Below are 26,874 nucleotides of genomic sequence, written 5' to 3' on the forward strand. Positions count from 1 at the left end.
TGTTTTCAAAGTCATGTCCACCGACTCCACCCCCTCCCCTTTCAGACCATCCAAGAAATCACTTCATACAAAATAATCAAGTTTGCTTCATGCTCTGCAGCATAACTTTGTTAGTCTGAATGGATTAAGTCACTTGCTGATCAGCTGTTTGGTGGCTTGTGAGATGATACCAGGCATGAAAGATGTGCTACATCTTAATGAATATGCTTCTGTTATGTATTCCGTTTAACTTCCATGACGTAAAATTTGCTGGTTAGATGACTCTGTCTATATTGCGAGTGCGAATAGTTGGGTATATTTTGGTTGATTTTGTTGGATGCTTGCCAAGAAAATTAACAGTCATTACTTTTACAGTGGACTACCAATAGTGTATTGGAGGAAATTAATGTTTTGGATTGATACTTTAGTTATTTTTTATGTCCAGTTGCATAAAATTTGAGGTAGTTCTCTTTCAGGGGGATTCCACGACCGTGTCTCATCGGGATATCTCTTCTTTTTATAAAATCAGAAAAATTCAAGAAACATTTTGAAGGTTTTTCTAACATAGAATATTCATCATGAACCAATAAAAAACCGGCAAATGTATCAAATTTAGAATTTGCTTGCTGGTGACTTGATGTCACAAAATAAAAAACTTTCAAAATGTACAACTCCACTATTCTTTGATGGACCTTATTTGAACCTTGATGCTATTTCTCTTATTTGTTTTTATTAAAAGATACTTATATGTATTCAGGATGAACTTCCCTTACAAGTTTAGTGTTCCAAAAGTAACTGAGATCTACTGAATTAGACTACAATGTATTTCATTTCCTGATAGAAAGGTTTATGATATTAATATAAATCTGGATGCAAAGATAAAGAGCAGGCTATAATCTACAAGCCATAGCAATGCTTCATAATCTCTGAAGTCTATTTTCAAGTATTTGAATGAATTAAAATTAATGATAAAGAAGGTTCAGTTATTGACCTAACATGCTTTGTGAGAGGAGTAGAAGATTGCTCTTAAGCTCTGTAGCCATGTGAAGATGGTTTTGAGACTGTCTGGCAGGCTCCGTACAGACATGGTTAGCAGTCTACTTAATTAACCCAAGATACATCAGCTGCTTGGCAAATCTGTAATGTGATAATTCCCGTCGATGATTAGAGTACTGAAGATATCAGTGATGGATTGATTCCTTTTCTTTTCTTTGAAACCATTTAAGTTGAGAAAGAGAAACAAGGTGAAGGTTTGAAAATGGAAAAAAACTGACTTTGGGCTCTTTGTTGTATTCCTTCCACTCCCATCTTCACATGTGATGGTAGTATATATAACAAAGCATTATATTATCTTCTTTTATATGATATGCCACTGCTTAAAAGCAAACATTATATATCCATCTCAGAAGACAGCTTAATAAGGCCAAATGAAAGATGATACATCAACAGTGATAAAATGCAGATAGCCTTTGAAACAAATATGGGGGAAACAACACGCAGAGCTAGAACTCTCTTTCTTCAGCCGATTTTTGTATATGTTACAAATATGAACCAACAAAGTTCTTTTAAAACCTTGTGTCAATTGTCAATATATTTACTCAAACCATTTTTATATATAGTACTCGTGTTGATGCTACTCTGGACAGATGGGCCATATTCTATTTTTGTGTAGGGATTTGTGCTGTGTATTAAGTTGTGCTGTGTATTAAGAGAGCATAAGACTTGTTTTAAATTGAGCTTTGAGAACTTCTTGTTTAATTATTTAATCATTCAAAAATCTGCTGAAAATTTTAAAGATTGATTTGTTAATCCGAATGTAAATGAAATAAAGGGGAAACGATTTTGAAGATTTGTTGAGGATATTAGACTGCTTTAAAGCCTGACTGCTGAAGCTCTTATAAGATTTGAGAAGGATTTCTTGACATGGCTCCTCCTCCTCCTCTTAGGGATTCAGGAAATATGTCTGCTACAGCTAGCGGGGATGAATGGAGGGAGGAAGCAGGGTGGAGTGCCTGGCTCTCTTGTCTGGATCACATGGCTCAAAGATGAGATTCATCTTAGGGATTTGAGATGGAATACGATCCAAAGAATGAAAGATATTTGACACTCGGATCATTTATCAGATACAGCTGCCATTTTTGTATGTTTGTTTTTTTGTATAAAAAATATGAAAAGAATCAGACAATACTGAAATTGCTTCTCACTTATCCCCCCTCCCCTTCTTTCTCTCTATTTGTATTTATCTACCCCTCTCCCCTTTTGGTTCCACGACATTTGCTCCGGCGACAATTGCTTCGCTTCAAATTCCACACACTAATGGAATGGCCAACTTCAACCCTGGGTTCAACACTATTCCCTACCAGAATGAAACCCTAATGTAAACCATACCCTAACCTTACATCTTAGACAAAATTAAGCCTGGAGTAATTGTCGCAGGAGCGAATCTCGTGTCACCCCTTTTCACTCATGCTAACTCAACTTTATATTTTCTTTGATTTCTGATATGGAATGAGCAATAGAGACATATCATTTTGGCTAAGATAAAAGTGTAATAGCATCAAAATCTGTTGCACACTTAAATTGAAAACAAAACAGTTTGTCAAAACGTTGCATAGGTTTTGACAATCTTCCATTAGCTCCGCCCACAGACCTTGGCTACTTTCTACTTTACATTTGTAATGAAGTTCAATGCTATTCCCAGTGGTTCCCTCTGTAATCAGTAAGAAACCCCACCCACGATGATGGCACAACTTATGGGATGTTTTCCATCAGGGTGCTTAGATGTATTCCAGATTACTTTGTTATTAGACCTCCCTCGCTCGTTAATTCAAATAGAAAGGGGATATTAGATTTCTCAGGATGACTTCAATATCATCAATAAACCCTGTTTGATTGTGGTTGAAATCAATGATGCACATCTGTGTTTTTTGATGGCATGAATAGTTTAAAGAGTTTATGTGGTGGGTGAGAAATACAGCAGAAAGTTTGTTTCATTTGAATCTCTAATATCCATCCAATTAGGTACCTGTTCAATGAACTCTGTTTTAAGCTTAATCGAGATTTAATAGACAATTTTATGATTGTACTTTAATTAATAAGGCAAGTTCTTCAAGATTTATCAACTTTTACTTTGAGGAGGTGCATTAGATCACATGTTGTGTGAGTCAAGGTTTAAAACTCATCAGATTGTATTTCTTATTCAAAAGTCTACATTAAAAAAATATAAAATTAAGGTCAAGTCCACCCCAAAAAATTGTTGATTTGAATAAAAAGAGAAAATTAAACAAGCATAATGCTGAAAATTTCATCAAAATTGAATGTAAAATAAGGTTACAATATTTTAAAGTTTTGCTTATTCACAAAACAGTTACATGCAAAACTCGGCAATATGCAAAATTGGAGAGTTGATGATGTCCCTCTCTCACGATTTGTTTTGTTTTGGGGGTAAAAACTGAAAACTAAGGTTAGTCTGATTTCTGCCATTGATTTTAACACAGGGCGAAAACTCCGGTAAAAACAACCTGAGTTTTCTGAGGTAAAAAGTTATCTGCAACGGGCCCCTAGGGGATGCATATAACTGTTTTTTGTGTGTGTTTTTTTATTTAAAATGTCATAACTTTCTTATTTTACATCCAAGTTGGATGAAATTTTCAGTGTTATGCTTGTTGGATTTTTTCTCCTTTTAGTTAGATCAACTTTTTATGAGGGTGGATTTGTGGGTTTATTTTTTTAATGCCGAAGCCCCCCCCCCCTTGATACTCTCTGCCAGATATTTTAATATTTAATGAATTAGTCTGTCTTCAATGCAACTGACTTTTTTCTTTAAAAATTGTTTACATATGGAGATTTCAAAGCTCTGTTTTGCAATTTGAGAGGCAGGTGACATGGCAGTGCAGGGTTGTGTTGTCGTGTGATATATCCCTTGAAGCCACGACTTGATGGGCAGTTGTACCAGCTCCGAGATCTGATAGCGATAGTGTCAAGTGAGGGCAGGAGACGGGCGGGGTCCCCAGCAGCTTATAGACGGCGGCTACAGACAGGAAGCCATCGCCTAACATCAGAGGTGAAGAGCTCAGATCTGACATTAATCCTAAGAAGCCAGAAGACCCAAGAAGAAGCCCAACACTCCAGTTACCATGACAACCTATGAGCTGTTGAGACAACTTGAGCGAAGAGACAGAGCTGTGGCTGTGAGGTCATCAGAAGAGGGTACACGAGAGAGAGAGAAAAAAATTAGGACTGTGGTTTTGAGGAGATTAATCAGAGATATGTCATAGCCAAATCTGGTTTGATTTTTTCTCTGTAAAACTCATCTGACAAATCTTGTCTAAAAGATTTTTTTTACAAGAGCGTTGTATAGTTCAGAGCCAGTGCAACTTTCCAATTTGCTGACAAAGATGATCTAGAGGGTTGGCCAGGCTTGGAATGAATAATACAAGTTGATATTAAAACAGATCCATTTCCCAAAGTATTTAAAGTTCAAGGATATTCAACATTTGTTCTGTGTCAGGCAAGTTTGTTTGTTTCGAAGTTCTGACATGAGATGTAGACTTTTTTTGTAGGTCATTGTATCCCATATCATTTGGATGTGTGATTGATTAGGTCATTATACTACACTGTAGGAAATAAGATTTCATCAGGAAAGGATTCTATTGCAATCTTCAACCAAATCCTAGTCTACCCCAGTAGCAAATGTGACTGTTCATAAAGATATATTCTAGATACATTTGTAAGGTCGTTAAGAATGATAACATTGTCAGAGATGGTGCCTGATCTGATCCAATAGTCAAGTTGTAACAATATTTATAATTTGAAGAATAGTGATGTAATGATTATGTCCACTAAAATCAAAATAAAAGAAAAATATCTGGTCTAAACAAGTTTTTTATCTCGAAACACCAATGTAGCTTCAATATCCATGTAAAGATATTTTGTCATCAACAAAAAGATAATCTGGAAAAAAAAATGAATGGAATATTTGTAATTGTGTGTTTGAGTTCCATCGAATGATAATCGCCAAACAATAGCAAAACCAAAGGAAGCCTAAGAAGTAGAGACAATGAAATGACTTCATCTACATGCTTTGTTCACACTTTGACATTTTGTTTAATGGTGTTGATGATTTCCTCATTTCCATGTGAGATGTCCCAAGAGGAGAGACTCGCCTAAGGAAGTGAAGGGCGGAGTCGGCATGTGGTTTGTCGCCCTCTGGGGATATCTTCAAGAAGATACATCTCTGAAAGAGTCAACAATTTATTAGATGGTTTCTTGAATTATCCAAGGAATTACACAGAGTGACAGTAATCTGTGGGAAGATGAATCTGGCATGGACCGCTGGCATTTAGAAAAGGTTCCTCTTTTGATGTGTTAATAATGCCTGGCTGATCTACTCAGTTGCTGGTTGGAGGATGTCGGGACTTCCCCCCAGAGGCAGTATCATCAATTAGATGCTGCCCACTTGTGACTTGACAAAGCTCTGACCTTGATGCTGTAGTTCATCCTTAATTGAGGACATGTTTTGAAATGAAGATCTTGTTGGCAAGGAGGAACCGCCCACTCGTCCAAATTAACTTGTTGGTCATGAACCAGAAAAAAGGGGTTGTCTATAGAATCCAACTTAGACACAACATCAAACCAAGCTTATCATCATATAAGAAAATGATACGTTTGGATTATAAGATATCTAAAGGGTATTGCCCTTATTAAAAGTAACCTTGGCATAAATTCCAAATTATTGGACATACACTGGATTGATTTATAAGTGTTATTTAACAACATCTTCCTGGATTTTTGTTCGATGTAGAAAGTGGTATTCATATCATGTTCAATTTATATTATTTTCCATGTTCCAATATGTCACAACCAACTTGTATATTACCATCTCCAGTCCTGAGCTACTCAAATTGTCCAGAATTTCTTCCTTGATCATGTAGTCTTTTGATATATGCCCACAAGAATCAGAACAGTTTTTCTGCTCCTCTGTGCAACATTCACACCACAAACTTAAATGGACAGTTAGATACATAAACAAGTTCAATAGTACTTGAAGGCCAAGTCCACCCCAGAAAATTGTTTATTTGAATCAATAGAGAAAAATCAAACAAACATAACGCTGTAAATTTCATCGAAATTGGATGTAGAATAAGAAAGTTTTGACATTTTCAAATACAAACGAAGTTTCACTTATTCTTTACAGAACAGTTCAATGCACAACTCAGCGATATGCAAATGAGAGAGTCGATGATGTCCATCACTCACTATTTCTTTTGTTTTTTATTGTTTTAATAATACAATATTTCAATTTTTACAGATTTGACAATAAGGACCAACTTCACTTAACCATAAACTGTTAACATAATGGTCATTCCACATGTTCAGGGAGAAATAAAACTTTGTTTCACTTGACAAGGAGGAGAAAATTAGAATATTTCATATCATAAAATACAAAAAAATAGTGAGTGGTTGACGTCATCAGTCTGCCAATTTGCATACTGACCAAGATGTGCATATAATTGTTTTGTGAAATTAAGCAAAACTTTAAAATGTCATAACTTTCTTATTTTACATCTGATTTTGATGAAATTTTCAGTGTTTTGCTAGTTGGATTTTTCTCCTTTTTTCACATCAACTTTTTGTTGGGGTAGACTCTGAATGAATTTCATTTGAAGGAAGTTTAGGAAGATTGTCACTGGTGTGTCCTTTCCATGCAATAGTCTTAGGGCAGTGTTTGATTAAACTGAATGTTGCACAACTTTATGAACAACTGGTGATCTGTCATAGGTGCCGCTCTAGTCTCTCACTCATTTTTACTCCCATAAGCCAAATTGTGGATTACAATCGTTTTCAAGCATCTTAAAGAGAAATTCCAGTAGTTGCAGCAAACACTGATATCATGAGAAAGTCTGTAAAACAAGGCTTAATTGTCAGTATATCATCGAGGATCTAGATCTGGTACAGTTACATAAACTGAACTTTGTGAAATCTTGAAATCTACGCTGGAAAATGTTCAGACTGAAGATCCCTAACACAGATAAGCGCACATGGGACAGTGTATAATTATTGCTTCGAATGTCGGGCCTGACGCTCTACCCGAATCCTGTGCTTATTTGCTGATTTCTCAGCAATTACACAATTTCTTCCAGAATCCTTTGGCATGTACGTTTTATTTATACAAACAGACACTTTGGTGGTCATTTCATTAGATTCTGTACGAACTCATTTCGATATCGTTACCAAAACTAGCATTTACCTTTAATGCAAAGTTATATGTTAAAATATGAGGAAGTATGAAAGAAATGCATTCCCAGTATGTTCAAACAGGACAGATCGGGGTATCTCATTTAACTCAAGAATAGTTACTCATAAAATCATGGGTAACTTGCAGAGTTGATGAAACGCCACCCAGAATCAACACTTTAATCATTCTCATTGCTTACATGGAAAAATATATGTAAGTGATCCATGCATGATAATGTGAATCATCAATGTCTTCATACGTGTTTCTCTATTCCACTGGAAAGAAAGCCCAACTAAATCACCACCCAGATGAAGACTTTGAAATGAATTCAGTTACACGTGTCTGCACAGAGAAACAACTCCATTTAATAACTTGTGTTGTTCATCCACTCTTCCTTCAAGGCTGATCAGCCGTCAACCATTCATTCTATTTGAACCTGATTAAATCCCCCCAAATGCTCATTTGCTATTCTCCATTGACAAGATGAAGCATCCTCAAAGCCAGGCAGGGCTCCTCGGCTTCATGCATTATGCAGTTTCTTTAATGTCGTTAAACAGCGTACTCTGTCCCTGTTTCTGCTTGGCTTGCTGGCTGTCTGTCATCCAGGCTAGCTTTCTTGGAGACATGCAAACACAAACCACATGAAGGGAGCACATTATTCTAAGGGATGCACTTGGTTCATGATGAGTAGTGTCTTGAGAGTACTCATGAACTGTAAAAATAAGATTTTGGGGGGTAATATATTTTTTTTCAAGAGAGGGGGAGGGGCATAAAAAGGAATCATATCTCCTATTCAAGTTCATGTAAGATGTCACTGAAGAATTTTTAAAAGTCGGATGTTTATGATGGATTTTTGCATGATTTGAAATGATGGTAATATTTTAGTAATGAATATTTGAGTGCCTGCCGTGGGGGGGGGTGCACATGCCCTATTCTGTTTAGATATATCCCATATATCCCTTGTAATAGTTTAACAATAGTCTCTTTAGGGGGCATCTTGTCCTGATTGTCATCATACTCTGAGGACATCTAAAACAAAGTTTTTGAAGAAAAAAATAAAAATAATACTTCAGTTTTGCCCTTCTCTACCAAAGTTGGAAAAAATTAATTTAAAAAACCTGTACAGTATGATATGAAACATCTGTTTCCCCCCATTCTATTTTTCTATTTCATTCTATTTTTCTCGTTCATTCATTTTGTATTCAGTACACTTATAATAATAATGATAATAGCCAATTTTTATAAAGCGCTTTTCCCAGAATGGCCCAAAGCGCGTTACAGCATATTATTATTATATTACACTTCATAATGTTTACCAATAAACTGGTTAAACTTCATGGTACAAGTCTCTTTCTCTCTCTGTTCATGCTTGTCTATGCCTCTATATCTCTGTATCATCAATTCTATTTATGCAAACAATTCAAATCAACATCAACTACACTTTTCTTTGCTAAAAAAAGTTATGTATACAAAATCTTTTAATGGATGTGGTGTTCCAATTTGCCTTATTGTATAATAGTCTCCCCCTCCCTGCTCATTCACTATGCCACTCATATTTTCACCTCGTGTTTAATTACCTGCTTATATGAGCAGCCTTATTCTCTTGAACTCTCTTGGTTATTTCTTGGTTTTACTTGTGTAAGCTTCAATTATATAGTTTGTTGACTATGGTGCAGAATATAATACATATGGTAGTTTTAGGCTTTTCCCTGGCAAGGCTTTCAATGATTAGAATAAAATAATGACTGAATAAAAACAAAGAATATAGAAAATTCATAATGATGCACTAATTGTAATAATATTTCTCATGAAAATAATAAAGATATCAATTTGAACAGCCCTAATCAAATCTTGATGTAGAAAAGTATTGTATGAAGATTAATAAAGAAAGGAATATATTGCTAAATAATGGACTTATGTAATGGCAGTGAATACAATATAAATGTAGATCTACAAAGCTAGTTCTATTGAGATATGGAGGGGAATGGCATACAAAATATAACCAACTTTAAGGTAAATTCCACCCCAGAAAATGTTGCTTCGGATCAATAAGAAAAATCCAACAAGCATAACGCTGAAACTTTCATCAAAATCGGATGAAAAATAAGAAAGTAATGACCTTTTAAAGTTTTGATTATTTTTCACAAAACAGTTATATGTACAACTCATTGATATGCAAATGATAGAGTCGATGATTTTCCTCATTCATTATTTTTGTTTTTTATTGTTTGAATTATACTATATTTCCAAATGTACAAATTTGACCAACTTGACTGAACCACAAAATGTTAAAACACTGGTAATTCCATATGTTCATTGAGGAATAAAACTTTGATACACATAATGAGGAGGAAATTTGAATATTTCATGTAATCAAATACAAAAGAAATAGTGTGTGATGTCATCAGTTCTCTCATTTCCATACTGAACAGGATGTGCATATCACCGAGTTGTGCATATTACTGTCTTGATTCAAATCAACATTTTTATTTGTTGGACTTGACCTTTAAGAATAGGTCATTAATAGATCCAAATTTATTTTTTATTTTCTTGCAATTCCAATGCTTATCTTATTCATCTTAAAGCTTTCTGTGCCCATATACATGTTTTGGATGTTAGAAGAGTCTTTCATGTCTTGTACATAGTGGGGAAAAAAAGATACTTGCTGATTTGACCAAGAGAGGGTGCTCTTTGTTTTATTCAGCCAGTGCCTGTTTTAAACTGCTCAGCCAGTATGTAGTATGAATGTTGCATTGCACTTTCAAAACGTATCTCCAGTTTAAAGTTCTTTCTTCATGAATATGATGTCATGTTATCATAGTTGGAAAATAAGGTTGGTAAAAAGATTTGAATATTCATGAGGAGAATCAAGATAGAGGCTACATTTACTGAAAATACATTTGAGGAAATGTGATAAATCAAATAATTGTATCAATTTGTGGAACCATATCAAAGGGACAAACATGTTTGGAACATGCCTAGGGAGACTTGAAGCTTGTGGAAGGGGTGCAGATTGGTTGTAGGGGAGCATTAAATACCCCCCCCCCTTCACAAAAAATGAAAAAAAAAAGTTAATCAAGGGAAAAAATTATATAAAATAGGGTTTCCCATGTAAATTATAAATACCAAATGAAATTTGTTTTTGCGAGTAGTAAAATGATTTCAAACTATTTTGCTATCTGTTCATGTAGGCCAGACAATGGGTCTCATCATCAACCAGAAGGCTCCACTAGCCCTGCAGTCAAAAGAGCACAGAGGGTAGCCCAACAGCTTGGAGAACTTAACCAACAAGTCAAACAAACTATACAGGTTGGTATCATCCCTCTTTCCTCTTTGTGTTTCAAATTTGATTTTGACCAGGGACTTGGTTGGACACAGGCAGGCAGGTTAGATATAATGCCATTTCACAGGCCATATTTTTTGTGCACAATAGTTGTCCCCATCAAAACTTTTGTGCCTAATCTGTTTGAAATCGTCCCAAACTTTGTCAAGAAGGTGAATGAATATTATTATTCTTCTTTCCATCCTAACAGACTGGTAGATTAAAAGATGATGAGAGGAAGCAGACTGCTGTTCAAGAAGTATCACCTGACAGGCATTACAAAGAAATATCAAAGAAACTTAGACAGGTAATCCACATATTAATTAAAACTTAGGGTTTTAAAGTTTTTGAAGGGTCGTAATCTTGAGTGTAAAGTTCTTGGGGCACATTATGAACCTCGCAAAGATGAAAATTTTGGATTTGTTCATTTGGTTTTTTTTGTAGTGTTCAATGCATTGGAATCTCTCAAAATTAAAATAGCTTAGTAAAGTATGGGTGGGGGATGAGCTTGATAAATAATCTCCAGGTTATGAATCACATGGTCAAGCTTCTGTTAAGTGTTATTTCAATCTTGCTATTTCAATCATAATAATTATTATTATAGGATTTTTCCCCATCCATACTACTCTCATCTGTTCCTTTATCATTTGAAGCCATTTAAACATCCATTTTCCTTCTGTTGCTCGAATTGCTCCAGATTTGTATGAAATCTCTGTTTGATTCTGTAAATACAGAAACTCAGAAATTTGGTAATAGATTATGTCTTTGTTAGAAATGTGGAACATTTCATACATAAATTAATGTTTATAATTTTCTTGATTCTATGCAGGAAGCAGAGAGGGATATGAACAGAAGGAAACAAGCCTGGCTTGAACCAGCACCTGTGGATGATTATTTGGTAATAATAATCTTATTATATTTAGGGGGGTTTCTTAAGATTTAAGTTATCCTTAAGTATGTTCAAAATGACACACAGGGGTAATGAACTTGAATATCATTTGTACACTACCTGATAAGAGCACTTCTTCTTCAGGAGGATGTATAGCAACTAACAAATTGGGATTCATCTTGAGTCCAAAATTGTGTTTTTCAATCACACCTTATTCAAGATTACCTAAGAAAATATGAAAGCAATTACAGATTGATTGTTGCCTTGTATAGAGCAATCCTATTTTGTGAAATAAACACAAAAAACAACTTACTGAATGTGTCACACAATTTGTTTTGCAAGGGTTTGCTTTCACTATATCGTTCTATTGAAATTGGAATTTAGTAAGGATCGATTAACAAAATGAGTGAAAATAAATAACACCTTGAAAATAATTACTAATGCAGTATTTGACTATTTATGAAGATGTTGACATTAAGCTTTTTACACTGTTACCTTATGAGCTAATGTAAAAATGTGGTTTTTGGTTTTGTCTGTAGAGGAGAACTCATGACGTTCAGATGACTGCACCTGCACTCCTGCCTCTACCCCGTACCCATATTACAATGTCCCCCTCCCAGCACAATGCCCCCGTCCTCACACCAATGTGTGCCGAGGCTCAGGCACTACTCAAGAAAGTACAGACATCAAAGGAGATGCTGGAAGCTAACCTGGAGACGGTTGCTAGGACGCGCGATGATGAACAATTTTACCAAGTCATCCAAAGCATCTGTAGGGAAGGGTAAGTAGATGGGTATTAATCATTCTCAATTTTTCCTTCTGGGGTATGAATTATCTGCCCCCACATTCTTCTTTTTTGTACTCCCTCTTTCTATTTTTCTATCACACATTATAGGGTATTTCTCTCTCTCACATCCTCTTTCCTCTTTGTCTTGCTCACAATTTTCTTCATCCATCATCTTTCTTTCCCTTTTCCCTCTTGTCTCATTATTTCTTTCATTGTGTATCTATCCACTCCAAGGTAGTGCTCATTGATTATGTCATTATTATTACTTTGAATATATACACAATTGTGTTTAGGGATTCGATGCTGAATTTTTTGTCACAAAATGCCAGTCCTGGGGAGTGTTTCACAAAGATTTAAGTATGACTTAGGTCGCACTTAAATGCTGACATGTTCATGATATGCAATGCACAACCTTATTGGTCAATATGCAGTAGTGCACATCCTATTGGCATGTCTTTTGTACCACGTGCAACTAGACATAGTCATACATAAATCTTTGTGAAACACCCCGTAGACTTTTTAACCAAAATGTAGCAATTTGTAGAATTAATCGCATTGGCTGCTGTGTACAATCAATCGTGATTAACAATCAGTTACTAAGCTGTTTCATGGCCCTTCATCTTCAAGTGTGTGAGTCCTGTCAAACTTGATACACTTTGGCCCGAATTCACAAAGGTGGACTAAAGTTATACCCGGGTATAAAACGCGTCATTTGACGTCATTTTAATCCATGGACTAAAGTTAGTACCTAGGTACTAACTTTTGCGATTCACAAAGGTGGACTAAAGTTATACCGGGGTATAAAACGCGTCATTTGACGTCACGATTTAGTCAGCTCTTTGGGGTGGACTAAATCGGTGGATTAAAGTTAGTCCACGGTTTTTAACCAATCAGAGAGCAGCATTTCTATTGCGGAAAAGTTACCGTCAGTTTGCCGCCTAAAAGTTAACTTTTTTCGGCAGTCAATTCATGTGTTGTTGCCGTATATAACGCTACGAATTTCACGACTGCGACCAAGATTGTAAGTAAATTGCATCATTACTTGAAGTTTAATTAGTAAGAACTCTTCAGATTCATCTATATCTATTAATGATTGCTTAAACTGTCCTAAAAGTATGCTCCAAAACTCAATATTGTATCTGAATCATTGTCATCGTCGTGTGTAGAGCTGCTCAGTCCCAGCAATGTGTTTTTGTGTGTTTAACAGTGCGAGGATGCAACGATGCCGCTGGTACGCTAACCCAGGCCAGGGAGCTCCGGCTCGGCTTCTCTGCGGGCCGGAGCTCCCTGGCCTGGGTTAATCACGTACACATGGTACCGTAGCCTAGCCTACTCTATCTTCTGTGTTATCTTAAGCCATTCTTGCAAGGAAATATGGCTAAATCGTGGTTTTGGGAACCACTCGTAGATTTGTGTACGTGCACTTGTAGTTTTACAAAGACTGAATGGAGGTGGAAATGGGGAACTGTGCGTGTGATTGAATAAAGCGCTGCTGTATGAAGTGAACGGTGGTTCCCAATATCACGATAATGCCGGAAATATTAATTATATTTGCTATCAACCCCCCCCCAATAAAATGCCAATATTTCTTCGCAATAATATTTGTGAATTGAGTCTAGAAATGAAGTTGAAGTCATGATATTGATAGGCCTAGATCTAATTGATATCCATTTTAATCGTTGCAATTTTCGGATTTGGAGATGGATCTAGTTTCTTCTATTTTAATGTTAGATCTATATTGCTTGATTTTTCGGTGTGGCTTGCTTCACTTCAGACCCCTATTATTTTTATATTTTTTGTCTGTTAAAAGATGGTATGTGCACAGTCAAAATTTGTATGATGGGGTGTCCAAACTTCGCGCACTTTTCAAAAATATTCATCAGGCTTAATTTTTGCACACAAAATACTCAAAATTTATACAAAAGCAATTCAAGAAATAGTTACCACATTGACGGCAAGATCGTAAACTATAAAATCATGGAAAAAAATGTAAGGTAGGTCAAGGGGTTTTGCCATTATCGCGATCTCAAAATTCTATTCCGATCGGCGAATGCGGGCTGTGCTGGAAAACCGTTCAGAAAAAGTGTGACCTAACTTCGCGCACCAAAGCTTTTGTGGAGATTTAAACAAAAACTCAGACTCAAAAGTGAAATATTTATATCAGATTGATGGCAAAATGCTATAGAATCGGTTAGTACCAAATTTAACTCACATTTTTGATGATTTTTGCTTGCAAAATGGTGATATCGTGATGCTTGTTGATTCTTCAAAACGGTCGCTCACGGTGACAAATTTGCCGATCTTTTGCCAATATTTTCATGAATACTGAACTCATCCTAAAGAAACACCAAAGGGTAATTTTAGGTCGCTTTTCACGTTGATGATGTCAGATTTTAAGGATATTGGCTAGTTATTTAGATAATGACCGTCCGCGAAGTATGGACACGCGCGAAGTTTGGACTCACTGCCATAATATTAGACTGATCATGAATTAATGAGTTATTGGAATTTGTTGTTTCTCTAATTATTTATAGTATTTTGAATTGTACTAGTATTTGATGTACTGATTGAATTTTAGCCGCCTGAATCAGGTTGGTCAGAATGGTATACAAGTGGTCCTGTATACAAGTGAACTTTTCTATACCTCCCCCCCCCTATTATTTTAATATTTTTTGTCTGTTAAAAGATGGTATGTGCACAGTCAAAATTTGTTATATTAGACTGATCATGAATTAATGAGTTATTGTAATTTGTTGTTTCTCTAATTATTGAATTGTACTAGTATCTGATGTACTGATTGAATTTTAACACAGCCTGAATCAGGTTGGTCAGAATGGTATACAAGTGGTCCTGTATACAAGTGAACTTTTCTATACCTACCCCCCCCCCCCCCCCCCGTAAATCATTATTGTATATTCATGATTTATTTATTGTCAGTCTGTGTATAATTAGCCAGATCCAACTTTGATTAAAGGTTCTCTTTCTTTTTTGTGTGTGCTACATGTATATTTTTTCCCCACCCCTTTCTTTTTTCCACTTGGTGACCGTACAAATGTATTTTAATTTCACATTAGGCCACATTTAGATCTCCATTGTCTTTATATACGTGACATTGCAGTATGATTGATTAGTATTTTTCCCCATTCTATTTTTCCTCCTAACAGTCTTAACACTTCAGCAACATACCATACATGTACCTACGATTGTGAAAGTCATGGCTCGCAATTTTGAACAGCTGCGCCGTGTTGAGAGAGAGAGGGAGGTATGTATGAGTTCTCTTTTTTTTCTTTAATTTCATTAGAATATCCTTTTTGAAGAAACAAAGAGCCTCTATGAATTAAATTCTATATACATTTAGATGCATGTTATTTTTTCCTTCTTATAGACAAAAAGGAAAAGTAAATAAAACAAAACTGCAGCTGGTCCAAGCTATTTAAAAAAAACTTGGATAGAAGATGGACTAGGGGGACCTGCATGTTAGGCTGCAGTCAGAGGTCACCTTGTAAGGTCAAAGTTCATTTTGAGATCAAAATGAAAGTTTATGTGCAAAACTCTTATGATAAGTGTTATTCCATCCCAGTCATTTCTCAATGGAGTTTTGATACAATTCTATTGATTGCCTTGCAAATCAAGATATTTCTGGTTATTTTTATTAGTTGGCAAGACACAAAATGGATTTTGCCTTGTTTACTGTAATGTAATTAAAACTTTAAAGAGTAAACTACCCATTCATGTTGACTCTTCAACACAATCTTCCAACTTCAACTTTCTTGCAGATTCAGCAACACATTGGAAGACCAGAGCGTGGATTAAGGGACAGGAAGAATCCATTTGAATGCTACGAGGATGAACCTTTCAGAGAAAGGTACCGCTTCTCCAAAGAAACTGCGATGTATATCATCAATATGCTCGAAGGGGATTTAGAGAGACAGACAGACAGGAATGACCCATTGCCTGTCATGTTGCAGGTTTTGACTGGACTTCGTTTCTATGCTGTTGGTGAGTTAATCCTTTTCCCTGTTATCAAGATCCCTTGAGTTTTGGAAGTTTGCATGTGCCCTCTAACTATAAAATAGGGAGGGGGGTGGGGTTACATCACTTAGATGAATGTGCTTTCAAATTTCTCCAGTCATTCATGCTTTCTTCCAGGAATGTAAAATTGACTAGACTGCTGAATGCTGATTAAATCCTTATGTATTTTCAATCATAATTTACAATATTTTGTCTCTTGTTTTGTCCTTCATGTCATTATCCTCTTCACCACTTTTTCTTTTTCTTTCTACCTCACTCAAATTTCTCTTTCTATTTTAAATCCCGTTACACCCTCTCTCTCTTTTTCTCCATCTCTCTCTGTCTCTTTCCCTGAGCTTACCTCTCCCTCAATCTTCTATCAATAATAATATGAGATAATCATATCTTTTTAAGTAGACTTATTACTTTTGATACATAACACTGTTAATACGTTTTTGCTCATTTGCCTTGTTATATTATACTTCATAAATTCTTGTATATTGACCCTTTCACCATGTGCAGCTGATCAATTTTTATGTCTATTATATACACCAATAAATAAATGTTTATGATCATCATTGCCGAAACATGTTTTTTTTTTTTTTGGGGGGGGCATCATGGTCTTGTGGTTAGACACTTGTCTTTCAATCTGAGAGACTTGTGTTCGATTCTCAACCTAGGCATTCTTTCCTTCTACAAGAAATTTACCCATGTTGTGCTGCACTCAATAACCCAGGTGAGGTGAATGGGTACCTGGAAGGAATAAATTCCTCGAATGCTTGAGCGTCTGTATGGTGGATCAGCTACTGCAGGGGTAATAATTATGGTACCAATTGTAAAGCGCAGTATGGTATTTAACTGCGCTATGTAAATGGTCCATATTATTATTATTCATCTGAGAAATAAATCTGCTGCATGATAACACGACCTATGCTCTTGCAACATATGCTTCATTCTTAATCCTTCTGAGGATATATTGCTAGGGTTAGGTTTGTAAGAGGGTTTCTGATTCAGAATAATGTAAGGATCAAGGATTAGGGATTATTTAATCATGACTGGCTTCCATATCAAACCCATTACTTAATATCACTTATTCATAATTGCAGGCACCTTTCAGAAGATGCATGCAGACGAAGCAACTGTATCACAATCATCCGTGTGCAGAATCATCAAAGATGTTTCTGAGGCAATCGCAAGGAGGAAGAGACAGTTCATGAAGTTTCCGACGACAAGAGATGAAATTGAAACCACCCAGCGACAATTTTACGATTACTGCGGGTTTCCAGGGGTCATCGGTGCTATCGATGGGACCCATGTCTACATCAGGAGTCCTGGTGGGGAACAAGCCCTGTACTTCCTAAACAGGAAGAACAGGTACTCTGTAAATGTACAGGTTAGTATTACACTACACTGTTTTCAATTTGAAATTGAACTGATTGATACTGGACTCAGGAATAATTTGATAATGACCCCAAAAAAGACATAGTACTATTGTCTATCTCATTTTCTTCTCTCATGGAAGTTATTGCCCTCAATACAGAACTGCTTAAAGATAGTAACAGATAAATGTAACACCTATGTGGAAATTAAAAATAGTTGAGAAACGTTTTCCCTGAAGAACATATCACTTGATACATAGGGGTAGTGATTTTCTGATTTACTGGGTAATCAGAAAATCTGTATTTCTCTCACACATGTGCTTTTCTTGTAGAAGTTCATTGAATTCTACATTTCAAAACAGATTTCATGTGTTTTCTGTATACATTTTCTATGAAACGTCAATTTCTAGATTGAGTTTAAATGAAATTATAGGTTATGATGGTAGATTTTTTTTAATGGATATTTATCCTTTCACAACATTTAGGTTGTATGTGATGTAGCTGGAAAAATAACAAATATCGTTGCCAGATGGCCGGGCAGCACCCACGATTCACGGATTTTCTCTGAGTGTGCATTGAAAGGACAGCTGGAAGCTAGGGCTGATGGTTCTGAGTGGCTACTTGGGGATAGTGGGTATGTCAATTATTTTTTCAAGATAATTTTCATTAGAGGGAGATTGCCAGATGAGCTTATGCCGTGGCGTGTCGGCCGTCCACAATTTCAAAATGCTTCTTCATTTCAAGTCCAATTGCAATTCTGTTTGTTTTATACACATGTTTGATAGCTCAAGGTGGGGATACAAAATTTCTACACAGAATTTTGAAAAACATTAAATATACTAATTTATACATACACCTGTATTTTTCTTAAGAATCACATTTTGACTTGGAAATTATTTATGTTATTTATAAGAAATTAATATATGAATTACAAAAAAATTGTGAGAATGAATTTATGTATTATATGGGTGTAAAATTACCTCATGAATGTATGTGAAGTTCTTTTGAGCAAAAGTGATTTAAACATTTGGTAGATTATAAGTGAGGAATTAGGTTTCTGTGCTGTCCGCCCATCTTGTTTTCGTTCTTGTGATGACAATGTAAATTGAGTTTTCTCATTTTTGTCTCGCCCACCAGAGGTGAAGGCGAGACTTAGGGATCCAAATGTCGTCCGTCCGTCACAAACCGAATGACACATAACTCCACATCCGTAAGTCGCTTTTCAACCAAACTTGGATGGTAGATAGACTTGGGGGACCTGCATGTTAGGCTGTAGTTGGAGGTCACATGGTAAGGTCAAAGGTCATTTTCAGGTCAACGTTAAAGTTTACATGTAAGACTCTATTATGACACCTAACTCTGCAACTGCAAGTCGCTTTTCAACCAAACTTGGAAAGTGGATGGACTTGGGGGACCTGCATGTTATGCTGCAGTCGAAGGTCACATGGTAAGGTCAAAGGTCATTTTCAGGTCAACATTAAAGTTTATGTGCAAGGCTCTTATGACAAGTGTTATCATCCCAGTCATTTCACAATGAAGTTACGTGTCCTCGCAAATCACAATATTTCTGGTCTTTTTCAAACGTGGGCGAGACACTAAATCGCTCTTGCCTTGTTTATAAAGATTTGAGTATTTTTCCTGTCCTCATTCATTTTCAAACAAGAAATTTTCTCATTTGTGATAGCAATGGTATTTGAAAAATATTAACACCCAAAATTAGCATTCTAGGAACTTTTTTAGTGAATTAGAGCAAAAAGTATGATTAACGCATAAATAAGCATGATAAAGCCTTATGAAAAAAATCTTTATTTTGAAAAAAATTATCATACAGCCTTTACATCACATCCCACACTGTAATCATGCCAATTTTCACGGTGTTGGTTGATTCAACCCCACAGTCACATAAAACACTGTAAGACCGGTGTGGTTAGGATTAAGTTCAGATTCACCAATCTTGAATTCAAAGTAATGCAAGCCTAGAAGATGAAATGAAGTATCAACCATGAAAAGGATTTCGATGTATCTAATTATAAATTTGAATCTCAAAATAATTGGTTTAAAATTATAAACAAAATCTCCATCAAAATAATGTAATGAGAAACATAATTACTTAAGGAATGTTAACGTAAGCAATGAATAAATATGTAAGAGAAATTCTAATGCTTCTTTCTTAATTTTTCTATTGCAGGTACCCCTGCCTCCCCTTTCTGTTGACTCCCCTCCTTAATCCTCTTGGACGGCCACAGGTGCGCTACAATAGCGCCCACAAAAGAGGACGTTGCGTTATCGAGCGCACCTTTGGCCGTTGGAAGAGGAGGTTCCCGTGCCTCAATGATTTGCGCGTGAAGGTGGATACTACTTTCACAATAATAGTGGCTTGCTCGGTCCTGTGGAACATCTCCCTCGACCATAACGAGGTAGATATTCCAGGACCTGAGCCAGAGGAAATGCCTCCACTTGTCCACCTTCCTCCTGGCCTACATGACGCTGTCGCTGGTAGGCTCAGGAGAGAGCAAATCATTGAGGACCATTTTTCCAACTAACCCAAGTAGCCACTCAGAACCATCTTCTCTGGTACCAGCTGTTCTTCCAGTCCACTTAGAGGAAATCCTTGAATTGAGATGCTGACAAGGTATTTGTTATTTTCCAGCATTACAGGGCTTTTACACTGGGCATTCAGAGGTAGTACGCATACAATCATTTTTACTACCGTATTATGGACATTGTTTCTTTGAGACCATGTCGCTCTTTTACGTGCACTTTGGAGCATGAAAAATATTAGCTTTTACAATTTGAATTCAAGGATTACACTGTCACAGCCTCATTTTTTAAATTGGCATCATTGTCATAAATTGAAAGTTGCTCTTTCAATTCTCTGATGGTGCTATTCATGATGCATTTTTTAAAAAATATTCAATTTAAGGAACTCCTTGTCATACATGTAGACACCTTTTTAAGATACCAATTTATTTCCCCAAAGTTAAACTTGTGCAATACATATCATTTTTCATGTGTCAAATGAAAATTAAAAAAAAAAGAGTTTTAAAGTAAATACTTCCAGTTTTAAAAGTCCAAAATGATTGAAAAGATGCCAGAATTCTGTCATTGTGATTTGCACACCAAATAGTTTTCCCAAACAACTCTACTTTACAACTCTGCATACCCAGTGTGGAAGCCCTTTCACATGCAATCTACATTTACATGTTCCCCATCAGCGACTCCTTATGTAGACATGTCTCATTGATACACCCAGTACACCTGGTTACATGCAGTAATGGTAAAATTGTCTGCTGACTTGGTTCAAATTCATCTCTCATTGTTTGAAACTTCATGAATTAATATCCTCCCTCTTGCGTTTGTTTCAGAAATATCTTTGATGAATAAAATGATTATGATACATTTGCTTCGTCTAAACGAAGTCCTGTCAAAACAATTTTAAGGTCATTCCCTGTTTTTCAAAAAAATCAATTTCAAGCATATTGATGATATACATTGTATGTAAAGGCATTCTTGTAGCATTCAAATGGATTTCTTGTTAAAATTGTCCATCATGCTCTGGTCATCCATCTTTAATATCCAGTGATATACAACTTGTAGTGTTATGAAAGTATTAAATATTCACATGCATTGGGTACATAGTTACCAAGTCAAAAGAATGATAGTAACAAGATCATTAACAGTGTCTGAATTCCAATTTATTGACATATTTGTTGTATGAACAATAAATATTTCTTCAACTTTATTGCCATTGGTGGTCTAATATATATATTTATAAATATATATATGTATGTACACACATAAAAATATGTCTTATTACAAGAAATGGATTATGTACATTTCTGCTCTCTGATAAATAATTTAGGTACATGAAAATTATGATGAAAGAACTTGTATGTTAAATACTTTCCAAAAGGCAAGATAATTAATACCAATTTAGGGGGCAATTGAGCCTTGACTAAATGTTTTGAAGAAATGAAAAAAAAATAAAATGCAAAAGTTCATCAGAATAGAAATAAGTTTGGATATTTTTCATTTAGTCCTCGGAATATGCGGCAAGAGCAGTCTTTAGCTTCACCTCTTCAGTCTTCTTTTGAACTTTAAGGATTTCCATCCTATACTCATGTTCTATCCTCATGTATTCAAGTCGTATCTGGTGCTCTTCCTCTGCCAGTTCAACGAGTCTCTCCTCACTTGAATGGACATGTGGATGTTTGGGTCTAGTTTTTGGTTGGTGGGGAATGGTTGATCGCCTCTTCTCTCCACGAGGTTGAAGCTTTCGAGTTGTGTCTTGCCTAGAAGAGAACATCAATACATAACTTATTATAAAAAAATATATAAATGGAGGCATTTGAATGTGAATTGCAATTATTATATTCAGAGCTATACACACCCATATTGCAAATGATCTCAAAAGTTTCTAGAAAACAAGTCGTAAATGAAATGTGCAAGTACTTGTTTAGCAATCGGGTGATTTATATAGAAGTTGTCCAAAGCGATTCAATGTGATAAATTATGTAATTCATGAAAATGAAGATTCATGAACAAGTAACGCTTGTTTATATGGTGCAAGCATTTTTCTTTTAACTTCTTTAACAGACTGTAAGATTTTTAAAAAAGATTCTATTCAAGGCTGTGTGTTGGTATTTATTATAGGATCAGGTTCAACAGAGGCATTTAAACAAGGTATACAATGTAGGTAGTGTGGTTGATATAGTTCCATCGGGAGTTGGAAAAGGAATTATTTTATAAAAATTTTATAAAAATGTAAATGTTGAATAATGCTGACAATCTAGTATTTATATTTAATATATCAGTATGTCAAATGAATTATAATCTACACATGAATATTGATTTTCATGACTGTTTTATAAGCATGGGTGTGTGAATTGAATTAATGTTAATAGAGAATTGTGATTTTAATGCCTATATTCCCCTCAGATGATTCACTTTTGTTTTCAAATGTGTATCTTGTTAATAATAAAAAAGAAGTGAACTTACCTTGTTGTTTCAATGTCTCCATTCTGAGTTGTGGATGGAAGGGAACTGTTCTGCATGTTGGCTTGACTGAATTAATGTATATGTGTGAAAAAGAAGAATTATGCAAATATTACTAATGGAATGTAAGATCTGAAGTAATTCAGGAGAGTGTTAAATGTTGCTTATCACCCCCCCCCCCCCCCTTTTATTAGGGGCAAGGAGGAAACAGTTAAACTGAAGCTGAACATTACTTAGGTTTATTAATTTAGCAGCACTTAAGGAGATTAATTTGTAAAAAAAAATGATTACATATAATTTCATGCACTATTCACTTTATTTTGTATAGCACGTAGGCATTTACTTTTCAAATGTGTGTATTGTTGGTGAGGAAAACATGGAACTTACCTTGTTGATGCAAGAACTGGTTTATGACTTGTTGATGGATGGAGACTGTTCTGTTCGTCTTGCCTGAATAAATGTAAAAATGTGTGTGAGAGAGAAAAAAAGAATTTATTTTTTTTCGAAATGAAGAAGTACATCTCATGTGGTATGATAAGGTTATCAAGGGTGCATTCATAAAAAAAGAAAGTCCACCTTTAATAGGTGTAAGGAGGGAGGGGGTACAGTGAGGTTCTACAACTTACTTGAATGTATTGAATGTGCATCAATGATGGAGTTGAATTCTGAAAAACACACAAGTGCCCATCTTGAATTCAAAAAGCACCATTCCTTTTCCTCTCTCAGTTTCTCCCCTTTTTTTGTATAGCAGGTAATAATTGAACACTCATCCTATATGTGGCTTATCCGGTTTCAAACACATGACCCACACACCTCTTTTGGAGCAAATCTTCACCCCCCCCCCCCACCATGAATAAAGGATAAAACATTTTAAACAAGATAATTCATCCACCTTCCAAGTGGGTTGGTTAGAAAATATTGCATTAGCAACTAGGCTTTTACTTTCCAAATTTGTTTATTGTTAGGGAGGAAAAACATGGAAATTACCTTGTTGCTGCAACAACTGGTTTATGACTTGTTGATGGATGGAGACTGTTCTGTTCGTCTTGCCTGAATAAATGTGTGAGAGAATTATTAAAATATTACTAATGGAACGGGACATGTGAAGTAGTATAATAAGGTTATCAAGGTTGTATTCATAAAAAAAAGAAAATCCACCTTTAATAGGTGTAAGGAGGGAGGGGGTAAAGTGAGGTTCTACAAATTACTTGAATGTATTGAATGTGCATCAATGATGGAGATAAACTGCCAAAACAAAAGTGCCCGTTCGGAATTTTAAATCACTATTCAAATTAAAGTTTTATTTTATATTAAAGAGCAAGTAATAATTAAAAGCCCTTACTCAATCTGATATGCGGCTTAGCCGGTTTCAACACATGACCCACACCTCTCTTGGGGCTATTCAATATGACATCCCCCTCCCCCCCCCCCCCGATGCTACCTTTGAAGAAGGATAGTTAGATGATATTGCTTTAGCAACTGGGCTTTTACTTTCCAAATTTGTGTGTTGGTGAGGAAAACAGAAATTACCTTGTTGATGCAAGAACTGGTTCATGACTTGTTGCTGGATGAAGACTGTTCTGTTCATCTTGCCTGAAAATAAATGTAAAAAATGTGTGTGAGAAAGAAAAGGAATGAGTAAACTATTACTAATGGAGTGGGTCATCTAAAGTAGTATGATGGGGTTATCATGATCAAGGTATGATAGGGTTACCAACATTCATAAAAAAAGAAAATCCACCTTTAATAGGTTTTAGGAGGAAGGGGGTAAAGTGAAGTTCTACAAATTACTTGAATGTATTAATTGAACACCAATGATGGAGATGAAGTCTGCCCCCCCAAAAAAAAGTGCCCATTTTTAATTTTAGAGAAACATTCAACTTGATTTTTTCATAGCAGGTAATAATTGAAAGCATTTGCTTAATCTCATATGTTGCTTAGATGGTTTGAAAAATTGCCCTAACTACTAGCTCTCCTATGACATTTTTTAAAATGTACCAGGCGATTTTCGACACCCCCCCCCAAAAAAAAAAAAAACCTTTCAAAGGAAAGTTAATTTGCCAAAAAAAATCATAACGTGCTTTTTTGTATAACTTGGAAGTGTGAAAGGACTTAAGAAGAATTAACCACCCCAATCCTTTTTTCTTCACATATATACTGGTACATATATGATGAAAGTGATTTGTGATTTAAAAAAATAGATCTGCACATTTTAAAGTTCGGCTTTAAATTAAAAAGGGCCTACGATGAAAGAGGTAGGATAGAGGTATGGGGGCAAATTTCTTTATGGTATGCATCATCGGAATTGATTTTAAAAAAATAGAAAACCATGACTATTTTTTCTTAAAATAATTGTTTGATTATTGGTAGTAGGAATATCCACATGGCCTCGTTTTTGTTATATTTTGTCTTTTTTATAAAAAAAAAATGGTCAAGAAATGCATGTTGTGAGCTGAGTTTGTAATTTTTTTCACGCTGGATTATGTGTAATTGATTGTCGAAGTACAGGGGGAAATGCAAATCGGTAGACTGAGAAGATAGTAGTTTATAGGCCCTGCATGTGACCTGTGTACAGTAGATCGAGCCTCTGTTCAAGTGAACAACTCAAGCTGACATTTTCCACGAGAAAATGCAAAAGAACAGCCAGTGCTCTTTGTTTATGACACTCCATACAGCGAGATGTCAGAGTTATAGCTTTATGGTGGAGAGAGAGGGAAAGAGATATAGTTGAAAGAAATTGAATGAACGGGGTTAAAAAATGGATTATCAAACTATTCAATTAAGTGACGGGAGAATTGTGGGTTTGTGTTTTTTTGACACAGTTGGAAATTGAATTTTCGTCAAAGGGTATTGAAATAAGAAATGAAATTGGCAAAGCTTCGTTAATACATTTTTTCATGAACTATTTTGCGCATTTCAAGAAAATGTGCAGATACTGCTGGCGTTTCATAATCGGAATTTAAAGTAAACAACAACAAATACCGGCATGTCATTTGCAAGACGATATGGACGACGAAGAGATTTTTCTTTCCGGTATTTTTGCTCATTTCTTATCATAGGAGTACAATTGTGGAAACATTTTATTGCACAAAAAAGCTTTCGGGCTTTGGGGTAAGTCTCAAGCTATTCAAAGTATATTAGAGACCGAAATGAAAAGAGAAAGGGATACTCTGCGATCCCTAACACAAGTACAGATGGACATGAGGATGAACTTCGATATTGAACCGTCACGTCCGTAGAGTATGCGCTATAAATGGCTTTTCCAAACACAAATTACTACGTATGGGACTAAGTTGAAGTTACGCGGTGTCGCAGACGACAAGAGAACGCCGGTAATAAAAATTCTTTGAAATAAATTTGAAAGGGATTTCAAGATTTGATGAATGGGTCATATTTTGACTTTTTTGCATTTTTCTGATGTTTTATTTGTAAGGATTTCAAAAATAGTACCAGTTTTACATGATAAACTATTTATAGATATAAAATAATGAATAATTCTAAATCAAACTGTTATTAAAATGAACTTACTGCAAACAATCATCGCCTGTGGTCAGACCTCCATGGCTTAGAAATTCCAGGGCTGTGACAGCCTCATTATTCAACCCGGCATCATCGTCATATGGGTTAGACAACTGGATAAAGTCACTTGGGAGAATCTCCTTGATTAATAGAGTTACTGATGAAGGAGGATCTGGAGGTGGCCCTCCTCCCGTCATACGGGAGCGTCTCTTCCACTCGCCATACTCCTTTTTTGCCTGGCTGCGAAGTTGTTTCCACTTGGTCTTTATTTGCCCGGTGGTCCACTTGTTCCCATATCTGGCAATAATTGCAGAACAAACCTCATCCCAAGCTAGGTTTTTTCTTTTGTTGTTTAGAGCATCATTTGCTCTATTAGCAAAGATGTGGGCACGGTCCTGCACGAGCTCCAGAAGATACGATCGCTCGCTGTGATGCCAGTTGGCAGATCTGTTTTTTTGCAGACTCCATTGCAAACTGGCATCACATCACTTCTGAGCATGCTCAGTACAAGCAGACAATCATCTCACTACTGAGCATGCTCAGTGCAGTGTTATAATAGTATGCTAGCTTCAGTTCATGATTTAATCCATGGACTAAAGTTATACCCCGGGTATAACTCAGCCATGGACTAACTTTAGTACCCGGGTATAAAGTTAGTCCATGGATTAGTTAGTCCACCGTTTGTGAATAGCGCGGTGGACTAACTTTATACCCCGGTATTAGCTAACCCCCGACTAAATTTAACCCCGGTATAAC

General features: G+C 35.8%; 3 protein-coding genes across 5 annotated transcripts in view; 2 read left to right on the forward strand and 1 right to left on the reverse strand.

Annotated features, from left to right (window-relative positions):
• Window positions 1-10,278: 10,278 nt before the first annotated feature.
• LOC121418942 (TALPID3 protein-like) overlaps window positions 10,279-26,874 on the forward strand; it is a 28,533-nt gene continuing 11,937 nt past the window's right edge. Inside the window, exons 1-4 of the mRNA XM_041613172.1 lie at window positions 10,279-10,525; window positions 10,750-10,845; window positions 11,368-11,436; window positions 11,967-12,208. Coding sequence (XP_041469106.1) covers window positions 10,346-10,525; window positions 10,750-10,845; window positions 11,368-11,436; window positions 11,967-12,208 — 587 coding nt within the window. The 5' untranslated portion in view covers window positions 10,279-10,345. The remainder of the gene's footprint in view (window positions 10,526-10,749; window positions 10,846-11,367; window positions 11,437-11,966; window positions 12,209-26,874) is intronic.
• Window positions 13,153-21,244, forward strand: LOC121418943 (putative nuclease HARBI1). 2 transcript variants are annotated; one of them, XM_041613174.1, is made up of 7 exons: window positions 13,153-13,235; window positions 15,379-15,476; window positions 15,991-16,213; window positions 17,332-17,618; window positions 18,090-18,167; window positions 18,213-18,238; window positions 19,793-21,244. In XM_041613174.1, exons 2-7 carry the CDS (start codon window positions 15,429-15,431, stop codon window positions 20,145-20,147), a joined length of 1,017 nt encoding a protein of 338 aa, XP_041469108.1. In that variant the 5' UTR covers window positions 13,153-13,235; window positions 15,379-15,428; the 3' UTR covers window positions 20,148-21,244. The 2 variants fall into 2 exon arrangements, with proteins under 2 accessions (XP_041469108.1, XP_041469107.1); XM_041613173.1 differs by having other exon boundaries at window positions 18,090-18,238.
• On the reverse strand, window positions 20,287-26,407 carry LOC121418944. 2 transcript variants are annotated; one of them, XM_041613175.1, is made up of 5 exons: window positions 26,128-26,407; window positions 23,587-23,649; window positions 22,987-23,049; window positions 22,603-22,668; window positions 20,287-21,896 (listed from the first exon to the last, which is right to left on the reverse strand). In XM_041613175.1, exons 1-5 carry the CDS (start codon window positions 26,313-26,315, stop codon window positions 21,638-21,640), a joined length of 639 nt encoding a protein of 212 aa, XP_041469109.1. In that variant the 5' UTR covers window positions 26,316-26,407; the 3' UTR covers window positions 20,287-21,637. The 2 variants fall into 2 exon arrangements, with proteins under 2 accessions (XP_041469109.1, XP_041469110.1); XM_041613176.1 differs by lacking the exon at window positions 23,587-23,649 and adding an exon at window positions 24,130-24,192.

This window comes from Lytechinus variegatus, chromosome 7 (genome assembly GCF_018143015.1).
Source record: "Lytechinus variegatus isolate NC3 chromosome 7, Lvar_3.0, whole genome shotgun sequence".
NCBI lineage: Eukaryota > Metazoa > Echinodermata > Echinoidea > Temnopleuroida > Toxopneustidae > Lytechinus > Lytechinus variegatus.